A 17,488-nucleotide genomic window follows, 5' to 3' on the forward strand; every position below is an offset into this window, starting at 1 on the left:
CAACTGAGGGGGTGACAAAATGCTGGCCAGCACTCACCGCGGGGCCTGCGGCACGCCCGAGCCATGCGTCTCCCCTGGGAGTGACACGGTGGGTTGGGCGCCCACAGGCTCCACTCTGCCCTAAACAGTCCACTTGCCGCCTCCCCCTCAGCTGTAGGGCGGCTGAGTGGGAGGAGGCAGGCAGACTCCTTGGAGGCCCGGCAGAGCGTCCTGCCCTGGCTGGCCCTGCCCCTGGGCACATGCGCCGCCCCAGGCACCCAATCGGCTTGCTCCGCTGCTGGTAAGGACTGCAGCCTTAGAGAATGAGAGAAAGAAGCATATGCATTGGCCTGCAGAAACCAGGCTTTACTTTTTCAGTGCAGTCAAATGCAAGTTAACAGGTGTAGTAGGGAGACCTTAGACATAAAGCCAGTGTGTGAAAATCTCAGGTGCAAATCGGTGGTCAGCATGAGGATAGCTCACTGGGTAGCCATAGCAAACTGTAAAGCAGGATAAAATTTGCAAGGATAAAATGAAAGATAAACTGATATAAGCCATGAGCTTCTTAGAGGAAAGGGAGGGTAATACATAACAGTAGAATGCAATCACCTATCTTTCTGTTTTCTAAGATGCCCCACTTGGTTTTCATGTATATATTTATTACTATTAATATAGTAATAAATTACTATTAATATAGTCACCACTATTATTTTCATACCCATTTATGCTATTTCAAAACCTATCAAAGACTCATATGCATACCAGCATACAGAATCTACAAGTTAATTTTTAGCTGACAAAAACAGTTATTCAACTTAAATATATCCTATGATAACTGTGTGTTGGCTTCTTTAAAAAGCTTGAAACAGAACTTCATCCTTGTGAGTTTCCATTTCACGGAAGATCTAACTTTAAAATACTTAGCTACAACTTCTGTTTGTGGAAAACTGTGGGCTGCAAAAAGGTACATGATGCAAGAAGGTGCTGACAGGCCTGTGAGTTTTACTTCTAAATGCAGCACCATGAAAGGATAATGTAACATTGTCCCTACCATGTTCCCTGGAAGCGACATGGGGCCACTTGTTTCTGTGCTGCTCTTCGCATGATAGATAAAAAGAACTATCCAATCCAAAGATCATGTTGTTTTTAAATCTGCCTCCATATCTGTTACTGAGGTACTGAAGCAGCATATATATCCTGGCCTGAGATCCCAAACTTCCAATGTTTTTAATTTAAGAACAAAACAGAATGGCTTCTAGTCAAGGTGGATATGATTTGATTTAAGTAAGACTTGATTTAAATCTTTTACAGAAAAACTAATTCTTGCTGGTATAATCTTAGTATTTGCAACCAGATGAAGGTTTCATTTTCGGAATAATAAATTTTCAGAGTAGCTTTTACAGTCCTATTAAAAAATTACTGATTTGGTTATACTGTTAGAAATACATCAACAGATAATTATGAAATTATTGTGAGGTTTAATAAGTTAACTGTTTATATTTGGACAACTTTTCTGCTGTACTTTATTGGAAGTACATTTCCTAAATAACAATTGAAACAATTTAGTTAACTAAAACAATAACATTATAGGATATGTATCCATGTTTGTTAACTGATGTGGTTAAACAATTAGATTGAGTTTTAGCACACATGAAAAACTTAAAAGAAATCCTTATTTCATGATTAATAGCCTTTGGACTATAATGTAACTTAAATAGAAAACTATCTTTAGAAAGATTTTTAATAGACCAATCTTGGTCGATTAAAAATCTTTCTACAGATAGTTCTGAATGGAATAGACCAGGGGAGAAAACTCCCATGATTAACTTTTCTTAAGATGGTATTGCTGTGTGATCAGTTTTTTGCCATTGTTTTAAGCAACTGTGTTTTCTAAAATAATTAAATATATGGTGAAATATATTCAGATAAAACCACTTCTTTGAAAAATAGCTTGCCACACTTAGTTACAGAAAAAGTAGAAACTCGTCTTACCTATAAATAAATGGTGCTACTGTGGCCGTATTTGGGTGGCTGTATTGCTGTTGCTGAGGAAGTTGCACAATACTGCTTCCTGGTGCTTGCCCACTAGTTGCAGCAATGGAGAGAGCAGCAGACGAACTAGGGGTAAGAGCCGTACTAGATTCCTTTCCTTCAGAAGAGGGAAGACCAGAAGGAGTGTATGCTTTCTCATTACCTTGCGATTTTGCTGTTGACTGGGGTTGGTTCCCCTTTGCACTCCTCAATTTTTCCGCCTCTTTACTTCCTGAACATCCCGGTGAAGTACTTTGCTTTGATGTCGGTACTTTTGATCCAGGTTTTGGTATACCACTAGATGAAGGTATTAGACTTTCCTTCTTGGCTGATGCAGCCTTGTTCCCCTTGGGGATCAGGCTTGCAATTTTTGAGGTCTTTTTTGCAGGTGTCTCTGTGGCCTGGTCCTTCTCTTCCTTCGCCGTCTTCTCAGTGCAAACTTTGTTTTTGTCCCTGCTCTTTTCCTCTTTGTCCTTTGGCTGTAGCAAAGACTTTTTATTGCTGAGATTTTTGCTTCCAGCTTTTGGAGGGGTTAGTTTAGGTGATATTTTAGGGCTGCTGCTGCTGGTGGAGCCACCACTGTTGAGACCACCGCCGAAGCTGTCCATTTCACCACAATCTAAAAAGGCTTCTTCGTCTCTCCTGCTGTCGCTGGGACCTGAACTGGATGACAAGGGAGGCCGCAAAACAGTCCTAGCGTTAACCAACTTGAATTTCTCTAACATGGATTTCTGCCCAGATGAAGGAGTTTTGGGCCCTTCAGAAAGGGGTGGCTTAAGCCTATCTGAAGGTGGCGTAGGAGAGGTTGCGGGACTGGGCTGCTTGACAGACAGCATGGTAGAGGTGGCACTGTGTTTGACATTCATGGATTTGCTGCGCCAAGGCTTGCTGGCACTTGGAGAGGGGATGGCAGAGACCGGCTGCTGCCCAGTGCTGGTGGGATGCTGTACATTTCCATTCATGCCTGCAGATGGATGAGGACCTTTGGGTGATTCTGGTTTTGAAAGAGAAAAACACGAGGGCATTAAAATTGCAGAGCTCCCCAAACTATGCATTCCAAATGATGATGATGGATGATGACGATGATTTAAATTTGTATACTGCCCTATGCCTGCAGGTCTCAGGGAAGTTCTAACATAAAAACACACAATACATAATAAAAACAAAAACAATCCAATAATCTTTCAATTAGTTGCACAATTGAAAGCACTGTGGGAACTGAGCCTTCTAAAACATGTTCCCATTGACCTAGTTTAAATACGTAAGCCTACCCTCTTATCGTTTCTCCAAACTCGTCAGAAACTTAAGTACAGAAATACCTTTTGATTGCTTAAATTATTTTCCTCACAAATCATGCATTATAATTGCTGTTTTATGCTCAGCAAAAAGCGTTTTGGATTGGAGAAAGCTTCAGCCGCCCACGTATTAAAAGGCGCACCAGATTACAAAAGGATATGGCACTGGGCTGGTGGGTAACAGGAAGAGGAACATGAATCTGTAATTATTTCCTTAAAAAAATAAATGGATGAAACTAACAGCCTTGTCCTAGAAGCCTAGTGAGAAAGTGGATAATTGCATGCTGCAAACAGATTCAGAATATTGTCCTGGAACAGAAACCCAGGGTGATAACAGTGAGAAGGGTAACAGGAGGAATGAATCAAGATCTGAAATAATATTCTTATTGTGACATCCTAGAGGCCCTTTTGGCCACTACAGAGTCACCAAGGTCAACACAAGCCTATGTATCTGGTTTAACGGGATTGAAAGTGACAGACAGCACAGTAGGATAGGTCTGCCCCACTTGCCTCATGTAGGCTCCCTCTAGCTATGTCGGCACCAGCTATTTCCACCTGCACAGTCACATCCATCAAATCGGGGGTAAATTAAGGCTGACACTGACTGCTCTCTGGCCTGGTTAGATTAAGGTTACCAATACCTGGTATAAAAAATTCACCCCTGTGACCTTAACAGCAGCATGGAAGGATGGCATTCAGCAGGTGCATTTTATCTCGGGGCTTTAGCGCTATGACATGACTACTAAAGACATAAGGGCTCCTATGGGCAACATGATGGAAATATCAGAAAGGTCAGGTGTAAGATTTTGTATGCAAAAGGAGCTACACCAGAAATATTTGTAAGATAGAGGATAAGGGGAATAAATGAAGCTGAGTTGATAGAAGCAAGCACAGTATGGAAGTAAAGGAATAGCAGCGATGAAACAATACAAGAGTGGTGGTGGTGGTGTTTTCAGTGGTTTACCCAACAAATATATTGGTGGAATTGAATCTCAGTAATAAAAATAGGACAGGGCTAGAAATTACCTGAGCAGATGGTATCACTATAAATTAAATAAAGGGAACAATTGAATTGAATCAGAACAAGATTGAAATTTCCACAGGCCTCAAGCTTGAAAGGGATTGAGATAATTTAACTCCCATGTTTCTTTTTAATACTGATCATGCCAAAAAGCTTCAAGACTGAAGTGCTTAACAATATTAGGGATGCTTGAGAAATTAGTTTCCTGTGAATGTGACATGACCTGATCTCCACCATGTGGACTGATGCGTAGATTGGAATGTAAGTATCCTCTGAATGTTGCTCTCTGCCCCAAAATCATGCCAACATGCATTTGACCATGCACACTTCAGAATAAAATATGTTTAGAATTCCAGACACTGAGATACAGTATGCATTTATCTACATATTTTATCATGATATACGTTTTATAAGCGTATATGATCACCCCCTCCCCCCATTGCTGCTATTTAAAGTAGAAAAAAATAAGTACGAAAGGCAAGGCTACACATTTATTGTTTCCTATGTGTACATAATTTGGTTTGGAATAAACCAAGCAAATTTGGAAAACAAAGCAAAGATTTGGGAAAAGGAAGTGTTAAATAGTGATTACTCCATAGAAAACCACCAGTTATGTTTGCCCAACTACTGTACATAATTTAATTATTTAGATCACTTTTCCAGTTAGCTAAAAGGGATTTATAGCATGGATTTATGCTATTTAGTTCCACAGTATGTCAAAGAAAATACTCTTTCTGTATATGTAGCTAATGGTTTCAATTTGGAGCCCGTGACACAAATGGAAAAGCAAGCCTGAGGACCCAATAAAATAATCTGAGAATAATAGTTTGAAAAGAAATTGTAGCAGCATTTTTAAGTCCTGAAAGCAGAGATTATGGAACATTCTGCTTTTACACATTAAATCATATTTGTATATGGCTTTGCGAATCAGTGACTAGCTTCACCAAGAACCTACAAGGACTACCAGTTCAGTCTTCAAAATATTAGACTTGCATAGAGGGGCAGGAGTGTGCATTCAAGGAAACTCCATCCTCAATTGCCCAGCACCACAAACATGATAAGACATTCATGCCTCATCAGGATTTTCAGTTGTGTGGAGGTTTCTAAGCATCTTCCATCAAACACACACAGAAGTATCTCTCAATTTTTTAATTCAATGCACAAAGCTCTGAGAGAAGCCCTCACTGAAGGGGGAAATTAGGGCAGCGCTTATATTTGAAACCATTTTTTAGGATCCACTTTGTTCAGGAAAAGGTTTTCCTTTTTCAGGTTCAGCAACTCTGCAGATTGGGTTATGGAAAATGTCTGCAGGTTGCTCTAATTTAATAGCCAAGTGTCCCTGTAGTGCTGCATATGGTATTCTAAACCCCCTCCCCATTTTTTTATTTATCTACTGCAAATTTATTCTTACAGTAGTAGTAATGGGATTGATTTTGGCAAATAACAATATTAATCTTTAAGGGAAGCTTTTGATGCAAGGTTAATTGTACAGCTACTCAGCACAAACAGCATATGAAACCCATAAATTATTATGAGATCTGAAGTATTTTGAAGATTCTCTTATGGCATAAAGGAACAATCAAATTATGGATAGTCATGCAAATTAGAACCAACTGTTTTCCTTTAAGTCCTTTGTTGCTCTCCTGATATATACTACCAGTATATATATTACTACTGTTTATTTTTAAAGCCCACGATTAACCTAGCAATCAAAATGCATTACCTCTAAAGTATTATTAAGATTCCTTTACATCAGTAATTATTATGTTGGGTAACAAACATGATGTAACAGGTTCTCCTTCAATGTGTAAAGCGGGGTTGTCAACCTGGTCCCTTCCGCCCACTAGTGGGCGTTTCAGGATTTTAGGTGGGCGGTAGGGGGTTCTATGGCACAAGCTGAATCCTCCTTCCACTGAGCACTGGTGGGCGGTAAGGAAACGTTACCATCAAGAAAGATGCATTAGTGGGCGGTAGGTATAAAAAGGTTGACTACCCCTGGTCTAAACGATGCTCCATAGGCATCAAATTCTCTTTATTATGAGGTGGATCATAAACCATATTGAATCCTACCCAAAATAGGTAGAGAATAACAGATTGAACGCGATGATAAGTAATGAAGATGAAATGTTAATATTGCTTAAAGAAACATCCTTAGAGAAAAATACCACAATAAAACTTGCTTGGTACAGAAATTTGCAATGCCTATGTGAATTAATTCCTCCCCCACATCTAACTGAACGCTGGTGCTCATTCAATGACATCTACTCCCACCTTGTGGTAAAGCTGCTGCACATTACTTTTTAAAATGTTCTATTTTCCTGACCCCTGAGATGGGGGGGGGGGGGAGAATATTTCAGTGACTGAATATATCCAAGAATGATATTCCTGAAAGCAGAAGGTATATAATTTACCACAAGTGCAGAAGAGATGCTGCAAGTATCATCCTTGATGCAGGATGCTTTAAGACTACATTCAAAACTGAGCCATCACTGAGTGTCAGATTTCATGAAGTTTCCACTGCTTAGGACTGAAATCTACGCCCCAAAAACAGCTGCAGAAAATTTATATATATCCAACTGCAGCTCAAAACGTTAGACATCTTTTGCCAGAAATAAAAGGATCCTCAGAGCCCAATTGAAAACTCAACAATTATATTCTACTTATATTTCAGAATTAGTATTTTAAACATTTCATCTTTTTTTCCTGACTTGTGTAGAACCTTTACAGATTTGTATGCTCAGTAAGCCTGCCATCCATTCAAACACTTACCTTTTTCATTTCCATTTGCATATTGTGGAGGCTTGTTTTTGTCAATGCTATTAAAGCTCTGACTTCTCCGATTTAAATTTGAGGCTCCCTGGACTTTGGTACTGCTGCCTGCAGCTGGCACCCTTGAGGGCCCGGGAAGCCTAGAATAGCACAGTCAGAAATGAATTTCTTGCAAGTGCATATGAGACAGTTAACTTTTCAGTTGCAGAATAAATTCACAGAGCTGATCAACAATGGTTTTAAGGAAGGTAATGACAATGAACAACAACATAATTAATGGTTAGTTAGACCATGGACAAAAGGAACACCTTAAACGGTACAAAAGAGGGAAAATATGATATATACAGTCAGAGACAAACATATAAGGATCCTTTGCATTTTCCATTTACACTGCAAAAAAGATTCACCCATGTTTTTCCAGGAGCCATACAACTGTTTTATTCAAATATTTCAGTTCCATATATTTCTAAGATAAATATAACAAAGCTAAAACAACCCATGGAATACAGTTTAGTGGAAATATATACTCTAAACACAGTTTTGTAAATAAGCACCGTACTCCACGAGTACTTTATTTCTTCTTTTGTTCCAGAAACTCAGATATCTGCAGAAGGCATTAGATGGTAAGATGAGAAATTCAACATTTTACATTGCTCACATCTTCATTACTTCAAATGAAAACTCTTGAATTAAAGGGATCTGCTCAGGCTACATATTTCACTTGTTGGTATTTGCTGCCACCATCTGAAATATCCTGGGTATCAGAGTTAACAATAAAGATGCCACTCTCTGCAATAAGTACAGACTCACATTGTAATTATTTTGATTTGATTGTCTGGTGTGGAGATTAAGCAGTGTTGCGTTGTCTTACAAGCTGCCAATAAAAATAATTTGCTCTAGTTCAATGCACACAGTTGGTACCTCAACAGACTTAAGGACAGGTTAAATCAGGATTGTGAATGTTACCTAGAAGTAGGTGTTACTAGTTTAGGATATTTCAAACATTTGCATTGTGAAATGCTAATAGCTGCCACAGGGGGAGAAAAGAGAGAAAATGCAAGAAGAAAATGAAAGGGGGCATTTGTGTAAGAAAGGGCTTTGCTTACTATAGTGGCACATCAAGAAAGCATATTTCAATATAAAACTGCAGTTGTTTAACCACTATATCTCTATCTATGCAGGTCACCACTTTGTGAAGTAGGTAACTGGAAAATTGCGATGTTAGATGTCTAATAATCCATGTTACTTTTTAGTTTATTCTGGCTGTTGGCCTGTTCCTTTGGAGTCTGCACTGTCAGCAAATCTAAGCATACAAAACTTTATCATGGCCTATAAAATCAAGGTAAGACTGGGGGACTGTTAGTGAGTGGTTCCCTAGACCTCTGAGGGCACCGGTGCATAACTTAGGGGTACTTTGCTGTCAGCTTTGACTTGGGTCCCAGCTGTGCCCCTATCTGGGTGGGGATAGCCTAACACCTGTTGTTTATGCTCAAGTAACCGCTAGGTTAGATTACTGCAACACTTTATATACAGGGCTTTTTTCAGCTGGAAGTCACTGGAACTCAGTTCCAGCACCTCTCAGGTGGGTGCCATTGCCATTATAAGAGAACAAGGGAGGCATTCATGGTGAGTTCTGGCACCTCCTTTTCTAGAAAACTAGCACTGGATATGAAGGGCTACCTCTGAAAATGGGTTGGAAACTTCAACTGGTGCATTAGTTGGCAGTGAAATTGCTCATCGAGGGAAGACAGTTTGATTAAATTACACGGATCCTGGCCCAACTGCAGTAGCTGCCAGTTAGTATTCAGGCCCAATTCATAGTGCTGCTTTTGACCAATGAAGCCTTCATGGCTCAGGACTGAAATATTTCAAGGACCGTCTGTCCCCATATGGCCCACCTCAACCCAACCCTGCAATAATCATTTGAGACCCTTCTTCATGTGCCTCCTCCATGAGAGGTTTGGAGGGTGGCAACACCAGAACAAGCATTCTCTGTGTTGCCCCCCCCCTTTGGAATGGTGTCCCCAGGGAGGCTCATTTGGCACCATTACATACCTTTAGATACCACCAGGCAAAAATGTTTCTCTAGAACCAGACCTTTGGCTGATCTATGGGCTTTTAAATGTGTTTGTGGGAGGGATGTTATTGGCTTGTTTATGTTTTATTGTGTATTTTGGGTTCTCATTTTATATTGTGAACCACTCTGTGATCTTCAGATGAAGGGTGGTATACAAATTCAATTAACAACAACAACAACAAATCTATGGCTACTGATCCAGTCAATTTACAAATATACAAAAATGCATGTTTAAATTCAGTTGCTTGTACAGTGGTACCTCGGGTTAAGAACTTAATTCATTCTGGAGGTCTGTTCTTAACCTGAGGTACCACTTTAGCTAATGGGGCCTCCCACCACCGCCACATGATTTCTGTTCTTATCCTGAAGCAAAGTTCTTAACTTGAGGTACTATTTCTGGGTTAGCGGAGTCTGTAACCTAAAGCGTCTGTAACCTGAAGTGTCTGCAACCCGAAGTACCACTGTATTAATAACCATACTTCTCAGGTACTTCCCTTCCAGTTAAGAAAATGAGGCGGGAAACAGCCCAAAAGGGCCTTTGTAATACTTGAAAACAGATCTCAAGGCTATTGCCTCTCTCTCTCTCTCTCTCTCTCTCTCACACACACACGCACGCACACACACACACACAATTCATTCCATTTCCAGTCATTCTCCCACAGAATCATTTAAGCAACGAAGGAAATGCAAAGTATAAAGGAACAGGTAATTCACAAGGAACATACTTCTGGTCAAAAATGTACAAACACTGTTATAAATTTATATCATTAGACAAGAAACAGTTGTTAGAGCCCAGACATGATGAATTGTGAAGGAGACAAGAGAGCCTACAATAAATGCAGACTGAAAACCTATGACCACAGGTGCACAACAACTGTGCTTTGGTATAGCTCATTCCAGGCTATCACCAGCAGTTCAGCTTACAATAGAAAACTGATGCCATACATTGGATTACACAGCTGATAGTTCATTGTTAGCAATGAACTGCAAAGCAAATAATGTGAACAGTTTCATTTTTTAACTACACATAATCAACACGGACTGAACAAAACAAGAGGAGCTAGGAGTCCTCCTTTAGGAAGTAAATGCACAGATTTTAGTGTTTATAATATAGAAGTCACAATCAGTGGCGGAGGTAGAACAGGCAATCAACATGCAAGCCATCTAAGACTAAGATTTTGTTTCATTTAAAGACAATTCATTGTTTCAATTCATTTAATTCCTAGCTCCACACAAACAAAAGTTGTCCCTAACAGTAGAAATTTCACACAATACTTTATTAAATACATTTCAGGCTGAAGTAGTGCTAATTCTTCTACCCAAGTGGTTCTTAAACTATTTTCATAGGAAGCTGTAGCACTGAGTCAGACCTTTTAATTCAGTATCATCTACACTGGCTAGCAATGGCTGAGAGCTTCAGAATATTTACTAGCCCTGCCTGGAAACTCTGTGCTTTTACCACTGTGTTACAGCCCTTCCTGTCAGGGCTCCCTCAATGAAAAGACTGATAAAGGCATAAATACTCACTCATTGCTTTTCTGGTCTTACTATATTACCCTTGCAGTGCCCAGGCTGCATGTGATATCCACATTCTAGGGTTCAACTTACATAAAATGAGCAGCAGACCCCAATCTCTACACTAGCAATGAGGAATATAGGCAAGAATGGTCTGCACTAGACAGATTCTGACAATAACTTATGGGATGTTTTAAGTGGCAGTCTAATCAATGCAATAAAGAAGGGATCCAAAAGGTGAAGTTTTAGCATTATTGTTCTAATCCTTTCCCACACTAACAACCCTCCTGAACATGCTTACATTTTAAAATTTACAATTGTTTTCCACCAAGATAAACAGTATCATACAGTTCAATTTCTGCTCTATTGAGCTGGGCCAATAAACTGAAAAAACTGATTAGTAGAATTTATATTCACTTGTGAACCAAATTATGGGAGCAGACAGACATAACCTGAATACAGAGCTTGCAGTGGTGCTGTGATGTCACAACTGAGCCAATATATGTCCTTGACTACTACACCCCTTTTTTGATCATTCACTCGCTGCTAGCCTTCTTCAGCTGATTAAAAGCCACAAAGCTTTATTTAGCCAAGTACCTGAAATGGGATGCTTCCCAGCTCAGGCACTCAAGTGCATGATATGTTGTTAATTTTTTTCCAGACAGGCAGAGGAGGCACAGCAGAAGTTGGCAAAGAGTAAGGGGCAATGTGGGTAGGATTGACAGTGTGGATTTCATTGTATGATTCTCTATCAACAGTTCAGATGCAAAGTTTCCCCTGTGGCAGAGCTAAATAATATGCTTCAAGTCTGTCTCTAGACTGTGTGTTGAGCAAGAAGCATAAGAGCACTAAAATCCCTCTAGAAACTTGACAGCTCATTTAAATCAATTATTTTACATACGGTATGCTAAGTTGCAACACACAGATATCCCTACAGCTATTATACAAAGCTGTTATTTTTGCAGTCTTGGGCAAGGCTTTTCCACTGGCCAACTAAAAATTATGCAAAGCTTGCATTTAAAAGATATGGTGATAAAGGGTTGAATGTCTACTGTGGTTTAAAGAATAAAATGCCAGTGGGCAGTGACTCCATTAAGTATCACTAGCAAGCAATAAATTAGAGATGTTAACTGACCTAGAAGGCTTTTTTTGACTGGTTGCAATTCCACTGTGATTAGACTGAGTTGCATATCTGGCTGTCAGACTGTATGAGAAGAAACAGAGAAATTGAATTAACGAATTTTTTTTTTGAATATCCATAAAAAGTAAAAACTTACCACCAAATGATGACTTAATGTTATGCAAATAGAACATGGATAGAAAACAAATTAATCAAAGAATGCATTAAATGTAATGATTATACCATGAGTTTTCAAAGTACAGACTATGTTGTAATGCAAGGCATTGTAAACTGTCCCATCCACAGTTTCCCAGAGTGATAAAACCTATGGGAGTAAGATGTGGGAAAGGAATTGGACTGGACAGACTGGTGCAATGTGTGTACTAAGAAACCTCTATTATCTGTATTTCCTAAGACTAAGGAAATAACATTTAAGATCTTACACAGGTGGTACTTGACACCCCAGAGGTGCAACAGAAACAGTTCTCTATTTTCACCACACTGTTGAAGGAAATGTCGCTAGGCTGGAGCCTTCTACCATATGTGGTGGTTATTAGAAGCTATACACATGGTTTAAAAGACATTCTTACAAGAGATTACTCAACAGTCTTTGCACCCAATTAGCTCTGTTAGCCATTTTTGATGGGGAGAACAGGAACATTTCAATTGGCATTCAGTTGCACACAACTGGAAGAATTTCGACAATTTATCTAAAGACTGTGGGCGCCAACAAATCTGGTCAATTGTTCCTATAGAGAGATTTACCAAACAAGCTTTAGATGGAAAAAAAGACAACGATTTTATTGAGTTTTGGTAGGCATGTATTGCTTGTGTGAATAAGAATAAGTAAAACTCACAATTGCCAGCCCCACATGGTAATCTCTGGCAGAATGTTCTTGTTTAAGTCTTGCTTTTTTTTTTATTCAGGAGCAGAAAGGAGTGAGTGGGGGACTGGAGATACTACTTTTGTTTCTGTAATATTGTTCTTTATGTTGACCATGGTAAACTGTCAACATTCTAGCTGGGTTAAAACTCAAGATGTATCATTGCTGAGCAAATTCAGAGCTTAATGCAGATACAAATACTGGCACTGAACTTTGCAGTAGATGCCATAAAATTTTATCTAAGCATCCACTTTCAACACTAATTGAGGGTATCATCTTTGCTGAAGAAAGCCATTATTTATTGGGATGGGAAACTTGTGGCTTCCAGATGTTGTTGGACTCCAACCTCAATCAGCTCCAACCAGCAGGGCCAGTAGTTATGGATGATGGGAGCTTTAATCCAGCAACATCTGGTGGGCTGCAGTTTGCCCATTCCTGCTTCACAAGGACACCCAAAAGTATTAATGGGGACCATGTGTTACCGTCAAACTTCATTAAAAAGCACATTAAAGATTTTACACAGCATTTTAGGGCTGTTTTACTAAAATCAACTTTTTGTGTGAGAAGAACTAACCAGAATGACATTGTGTAGCAGACAAATCTACTTTCTCATTATATTATGACACATTGGTCCCACTGTTACTGTTCAACACTACTGGCTGGGAAACATGGACACAATGACGATGTGTTCTGTAAGCACAGCCTATGTTAGAAACATGCATAGCAATGATGCACAAAATGAAAATCAAAGGAAGGTGCTGGTGTTAGTAAAGAACATCGCATGGTTAATTCTAAGAGGTGATGATAGTGACAAGTGATGTGATGTGATTTGGGCAGGAATATATGACAAGGGATGTAACTAGACCACTTATAACTTTGTGAAACTGTTGCTGGACTGTATCACTTATTACAGTTGGGAATCACAAGACTGAATCCTTCATGCCACAGGTGCCTGACTTTTCCCGTTACACAAGTGAGAGCTTGCAAGAACAACACAATGGGGGGAATGCAGAATGGGAAGAACGCAATAAGGTGGTGCAGAGCTGGGCTTCATCTAGATTGTCCTAGCACTGCACAGCTAGTATTAACAGCATCAGAGAAAATACTGCTGCAATCCAGGGATTTGGAACCAAGTTCACATATACTGATTAGTGATGCTGTTGAAACTCAGCATTTGTCCATTTGGAAGTCAAATTCCATTTGTTCATAATTCCTGAATGTAATGTAATTCCAATGAACTATGTCAAAGTCTCTCTGGCAGACTAGGAAGCATACTTCTTGTCAGTAGTGGCTGGTGAGGCACTGTGGGTAGGACAGTTTTGTTGACTTCACTTCCCAATGCTGCACATCACTGTCATCACCAAGAGGGAGGTTGATATGGCAGCAGCAGTGGAGCCACTCTGACGCTCCTGCCATTACACTTGCACTGTGCTGAACTCCCCATCTATGGCCTGCTCATCCCCTTCTCAGTAACTGGCCTCAACATGCAACATTGGGAAGCCAAATCAGCAAACCATTCCAGTCTGTGCCACCCTGCCGACTGCTACTGGTTCTTGCCACCCACTTTCAAAGCAGGGCTAGAAATGCCCCTGGAAATGGTTCAATGTGATCAAATAGCATTATTTATTTTTCAGGGAACATGCAGAGGAAGAAGACTGTCCACATGGACCTATGGAGGCAACTATTTTACGCACACAGCCCAATTAAGCATCAGGAAATAAATGTTACATTATGACGTAAGTGCCATTTCCAGGGACATTTCTGGGCCTACTTTTAAATTATGTGCTCCCTAGTCTCCTAAAAGGGGCTTCTACATTTAAAGAAGTTAAATAAAATGGTTTAAAAGCACTCAGACAGCCTCACAATACTGCAAGTTTAAATTTGAAGATACTTCAACATTTTGAACTATCAAAAGAACTTTTGGCAAAGTTGTAATGTTGGATTTGTTACTTGGCAAGAAAATTACCCTTTTTGATTAAGCAAGTTCACCCTTCACACTAATATTGAGGGGTGAACTCTGGAAACTGTCAGAGAAAGAGAAATCAATGGGCATGGTCAAAGTTTTGTCTGGACTTTGTTAATTTTTCCCAGCAGCAGCATGAGACGGTAATATGGAGTGGAGATAAGGGGTGAATAGGAGAGGCAAGGCTGACAACTTGGAACAGCATTCACTTTGAGGCTATGCTTGCCTGTTGGAAAAGTGAAACAAGTAAAAAGGGCTGCAATTTTGGTGTAAGCCAAATCACTTGGCATTATGAATATAAAAATGATGACTATTAGTTTCTATGTGATAGGCTGGCATTATTCCCCAGTCTCTTCCTGGAAGCAAGAATGGTTCTATGTGGAAAATGGAAAAAGTACTTTGAGTGACTCACAAAGGCAGCTAGCTACTTACTGAAAAGTGACTTGAGAAAAAGTTTAGATTGCAGTGCAATAATAGACTACTCATTTCATCAACAGACACCACTAAACTCATGTCATCAAGAATCATAAGGGAAGAATACTAGCCTGTGGTGAATACTAAAGCTAATAGTGAAGCCTGTGATTTATTATTGAAGCCTTAGGTAATAAAGCAAATAGTATAGTCCTTTATTGGATTAAAAACAGGTTGCAAAGCATGCAGATATGCCAATGATCTGAAAAGTCAAATATGTTGTTAATTGTAGGAGCAATTTTGTCTTATATGGGAAGAAAATCCCCAAACTAACCATAAAGCTCAAAAAAACTTAAGCATATTATTTTTCTCTTTTAATTTCCAACACTTTTAATGAGATCTCACATGCATAGCTTATATAAAAGTGATACAATATGAAAATATGGTTAGGTCACTGAGGGATATGGTTAGGTCACTGAGGGAAAAATATATGGCAAGAGACAGTATTCAAAACAAAATAATAAGAATGCATACCATTACCAGATCTGCATGTGAACTCGTATCTTACATTCATGTTCACAGAACAATTATACTGGAGACAACTGAGTGCCACAGAGGTTATCGCAAGAAACAGGAATGCTTTAGAAATGCTAACATTGTCCTGCTTACTTGGCAAAATTAGCAAGAGCCAAAATGCACAAACTGGTGGACGCAGAGTAAAATTGTTTTGCTTATCTTGCACATGACAGTTGTTGATCTCAACACAGTCCAGCATTCACAGCAACCAACTAAATGCCTAGCCAAGACATGAGGAAAAGAGCCCTCTGTTGTAAGGCCATTACTTTACCTAGCTCTGTATTGTCTACACAACTGCTTGGCAGTGGCTCTTCAGGGTTTCAAATAGTCATCCCTTCCCAGCCCCTGCCTAGGGAAGCCAGGAATTGGCTACAGCCTCTGTCCTGCTGGATAAATTTGTCTACAAGTAACATCCTCCAAACAGTCACGTTTGTAACAGTATTTATGCACACAGTCATAATTGTAATCCTAGTAGTTATTTTGTTTATTTAACATGTGCATGTTGAGGTGTAGGAACCTGTGCCCCCACCCAAAAAATGTAAAGGTTCCAGGCTTTCAGCAACCCCAGGTAGTATTGACAACAGTCATGGATAATGGGGGCTGCAGTCTGTCAACATCTGGTTGGGTTTCCTACTGCATTCGACTCCTTCCTTAAAGACTACAACATCAGAACCGGTCAGTACCAGTCAGTACAATGTACTTGGATATGTTAGACATATTGGACAAAGTCCACCACAAAAGGCTCCTAGGGAAACTCATGGGACAGAATGAAAATGGATTATCCTATTGACTGAGACCTTAAAAGTTAATAACCAAAATTAGGAAATAAAGAGTAGGCAGAGGGGACCCAGCACCCTTAATCTTTGACCTCTATCCATGCTGGCTGAGGCTGATGGGAGCTAGATTCCAACATCTGGAGAGCCACAGGTAGTCCACCCATGATAAAAGCAATTCACTCAATGAACCTAATCTATAAATACGGAAATTTGTTATTTCTTTTTAGTATCCAGCAGGTAAGGTGGTAGATGTGCTGAATCACTGTGATAATGGGCTGGATGAGGATCAATTCACTCAATCAATCAATTAAAAAAAAGCTCATACCAGACGAAATAGAGATACTGGTAGTTCCTCCCGATACAAACAGCATGCAATAAATAAAAAATGAACTTTAGCTATGGTTCATGACTTGTCTGGAGCAAGCCAAGGTATGACACTGGGCTTGGACATAATGCTAAACCAAACTATGGCTTGGCTCTGAAAAGAGCAGCAGGAGGAAGACCAAGGAAGGGGCACAACTGTGAATTTTGCTCCATGCAGTTGTATGTTTGCTCATTTAGTCATGGTTTGTCCTAGTGTTACATGTGAACCAGGCTGTTGATTGGCTTCAAAAAAACTCACAAGAACTGCTAGTCCTATGAGAGTCATTATTCCCTTTGCTTTTTTTTGTGAAAGAGCAAAGTAAAACATTACCCACAGAAAACCAGCCATAGTGAAAAATGGCCTTAAGTACCAACCAGCCAAATATATTTGCTTTTCTAAAGTAACACAGGGTGAACTTTAATGAATTAAGCAAATCCATCTGGCTGTCAAGCTGCGACCACTATTTCTATATGTGATAATGTTGGTTTGCCTGCATTTAGGAATTTTGCTGACAGCTTCTTGAAATCAGTTACCGACTAATCCACAAATGGGACAGAACTTTCATCTACATGTGTTTTCCCTTAGCATCTGGGTGGTTGAAAGATCATCGCCATGGCAAGCTTAGATATATGCTGCAATGATGAAACACACTAGCAAAATATATCATAAAATATAATATAATCATTGTTGCCATGCATTTCTGCTGA

General features: G+C 39.6%; 1 protein-coding gene across 8 annotated transcripts in view; it reads right to left on the reverse strand.

The window, feature by feature from the left end:
* Positions 1 to 17,488, reverse strand: part of NAV3 (neuron navigator 3) — a 431,035-nt gene that overhangs the window by 130,702 nt on the left and 282,845 nt on the right. For 7 of the 8 annotated variants that reach the window (XM_081211182.1, XM_081211181.1, XM_081211178.1 and 4 more), the window contains 3 exons: positions 11,823 to 11,891; positions 7,096 to 7,235; positions 1,972 to 3,004 (listed from right to left, as the gene is read on the reverse strand). In XM_081211182.1, the coding sequence (XP_081067308.1) occupies positions 1,972 to 3,004; positions 7,096 to 7,235; positions 11,823 to 11,891 (1,242 nt within the window). The remainder of the gene's footprint in view (positions 1 to 1,971; positions 3,005 to 7,095; positions 7,236 to 11,822; positions 11,892 to 17,488) is intronic. The other variant, XM_081211183.1, reaches the window with a different exon arrangement.

Source organism: Podarcis bocagei (genome assembly GCF_964188305.1).
Source record: "Podarcis bocagei genome assembly, chromosome: 10".
In the NCBI taxonomy this organism is placed as follows: domain Eukaryota; kingdom Metazoa; phylum Chordata; class Lepidosauria; order Squamata; family Lacertidae; genus Podarcis; species Podarcis bocagei.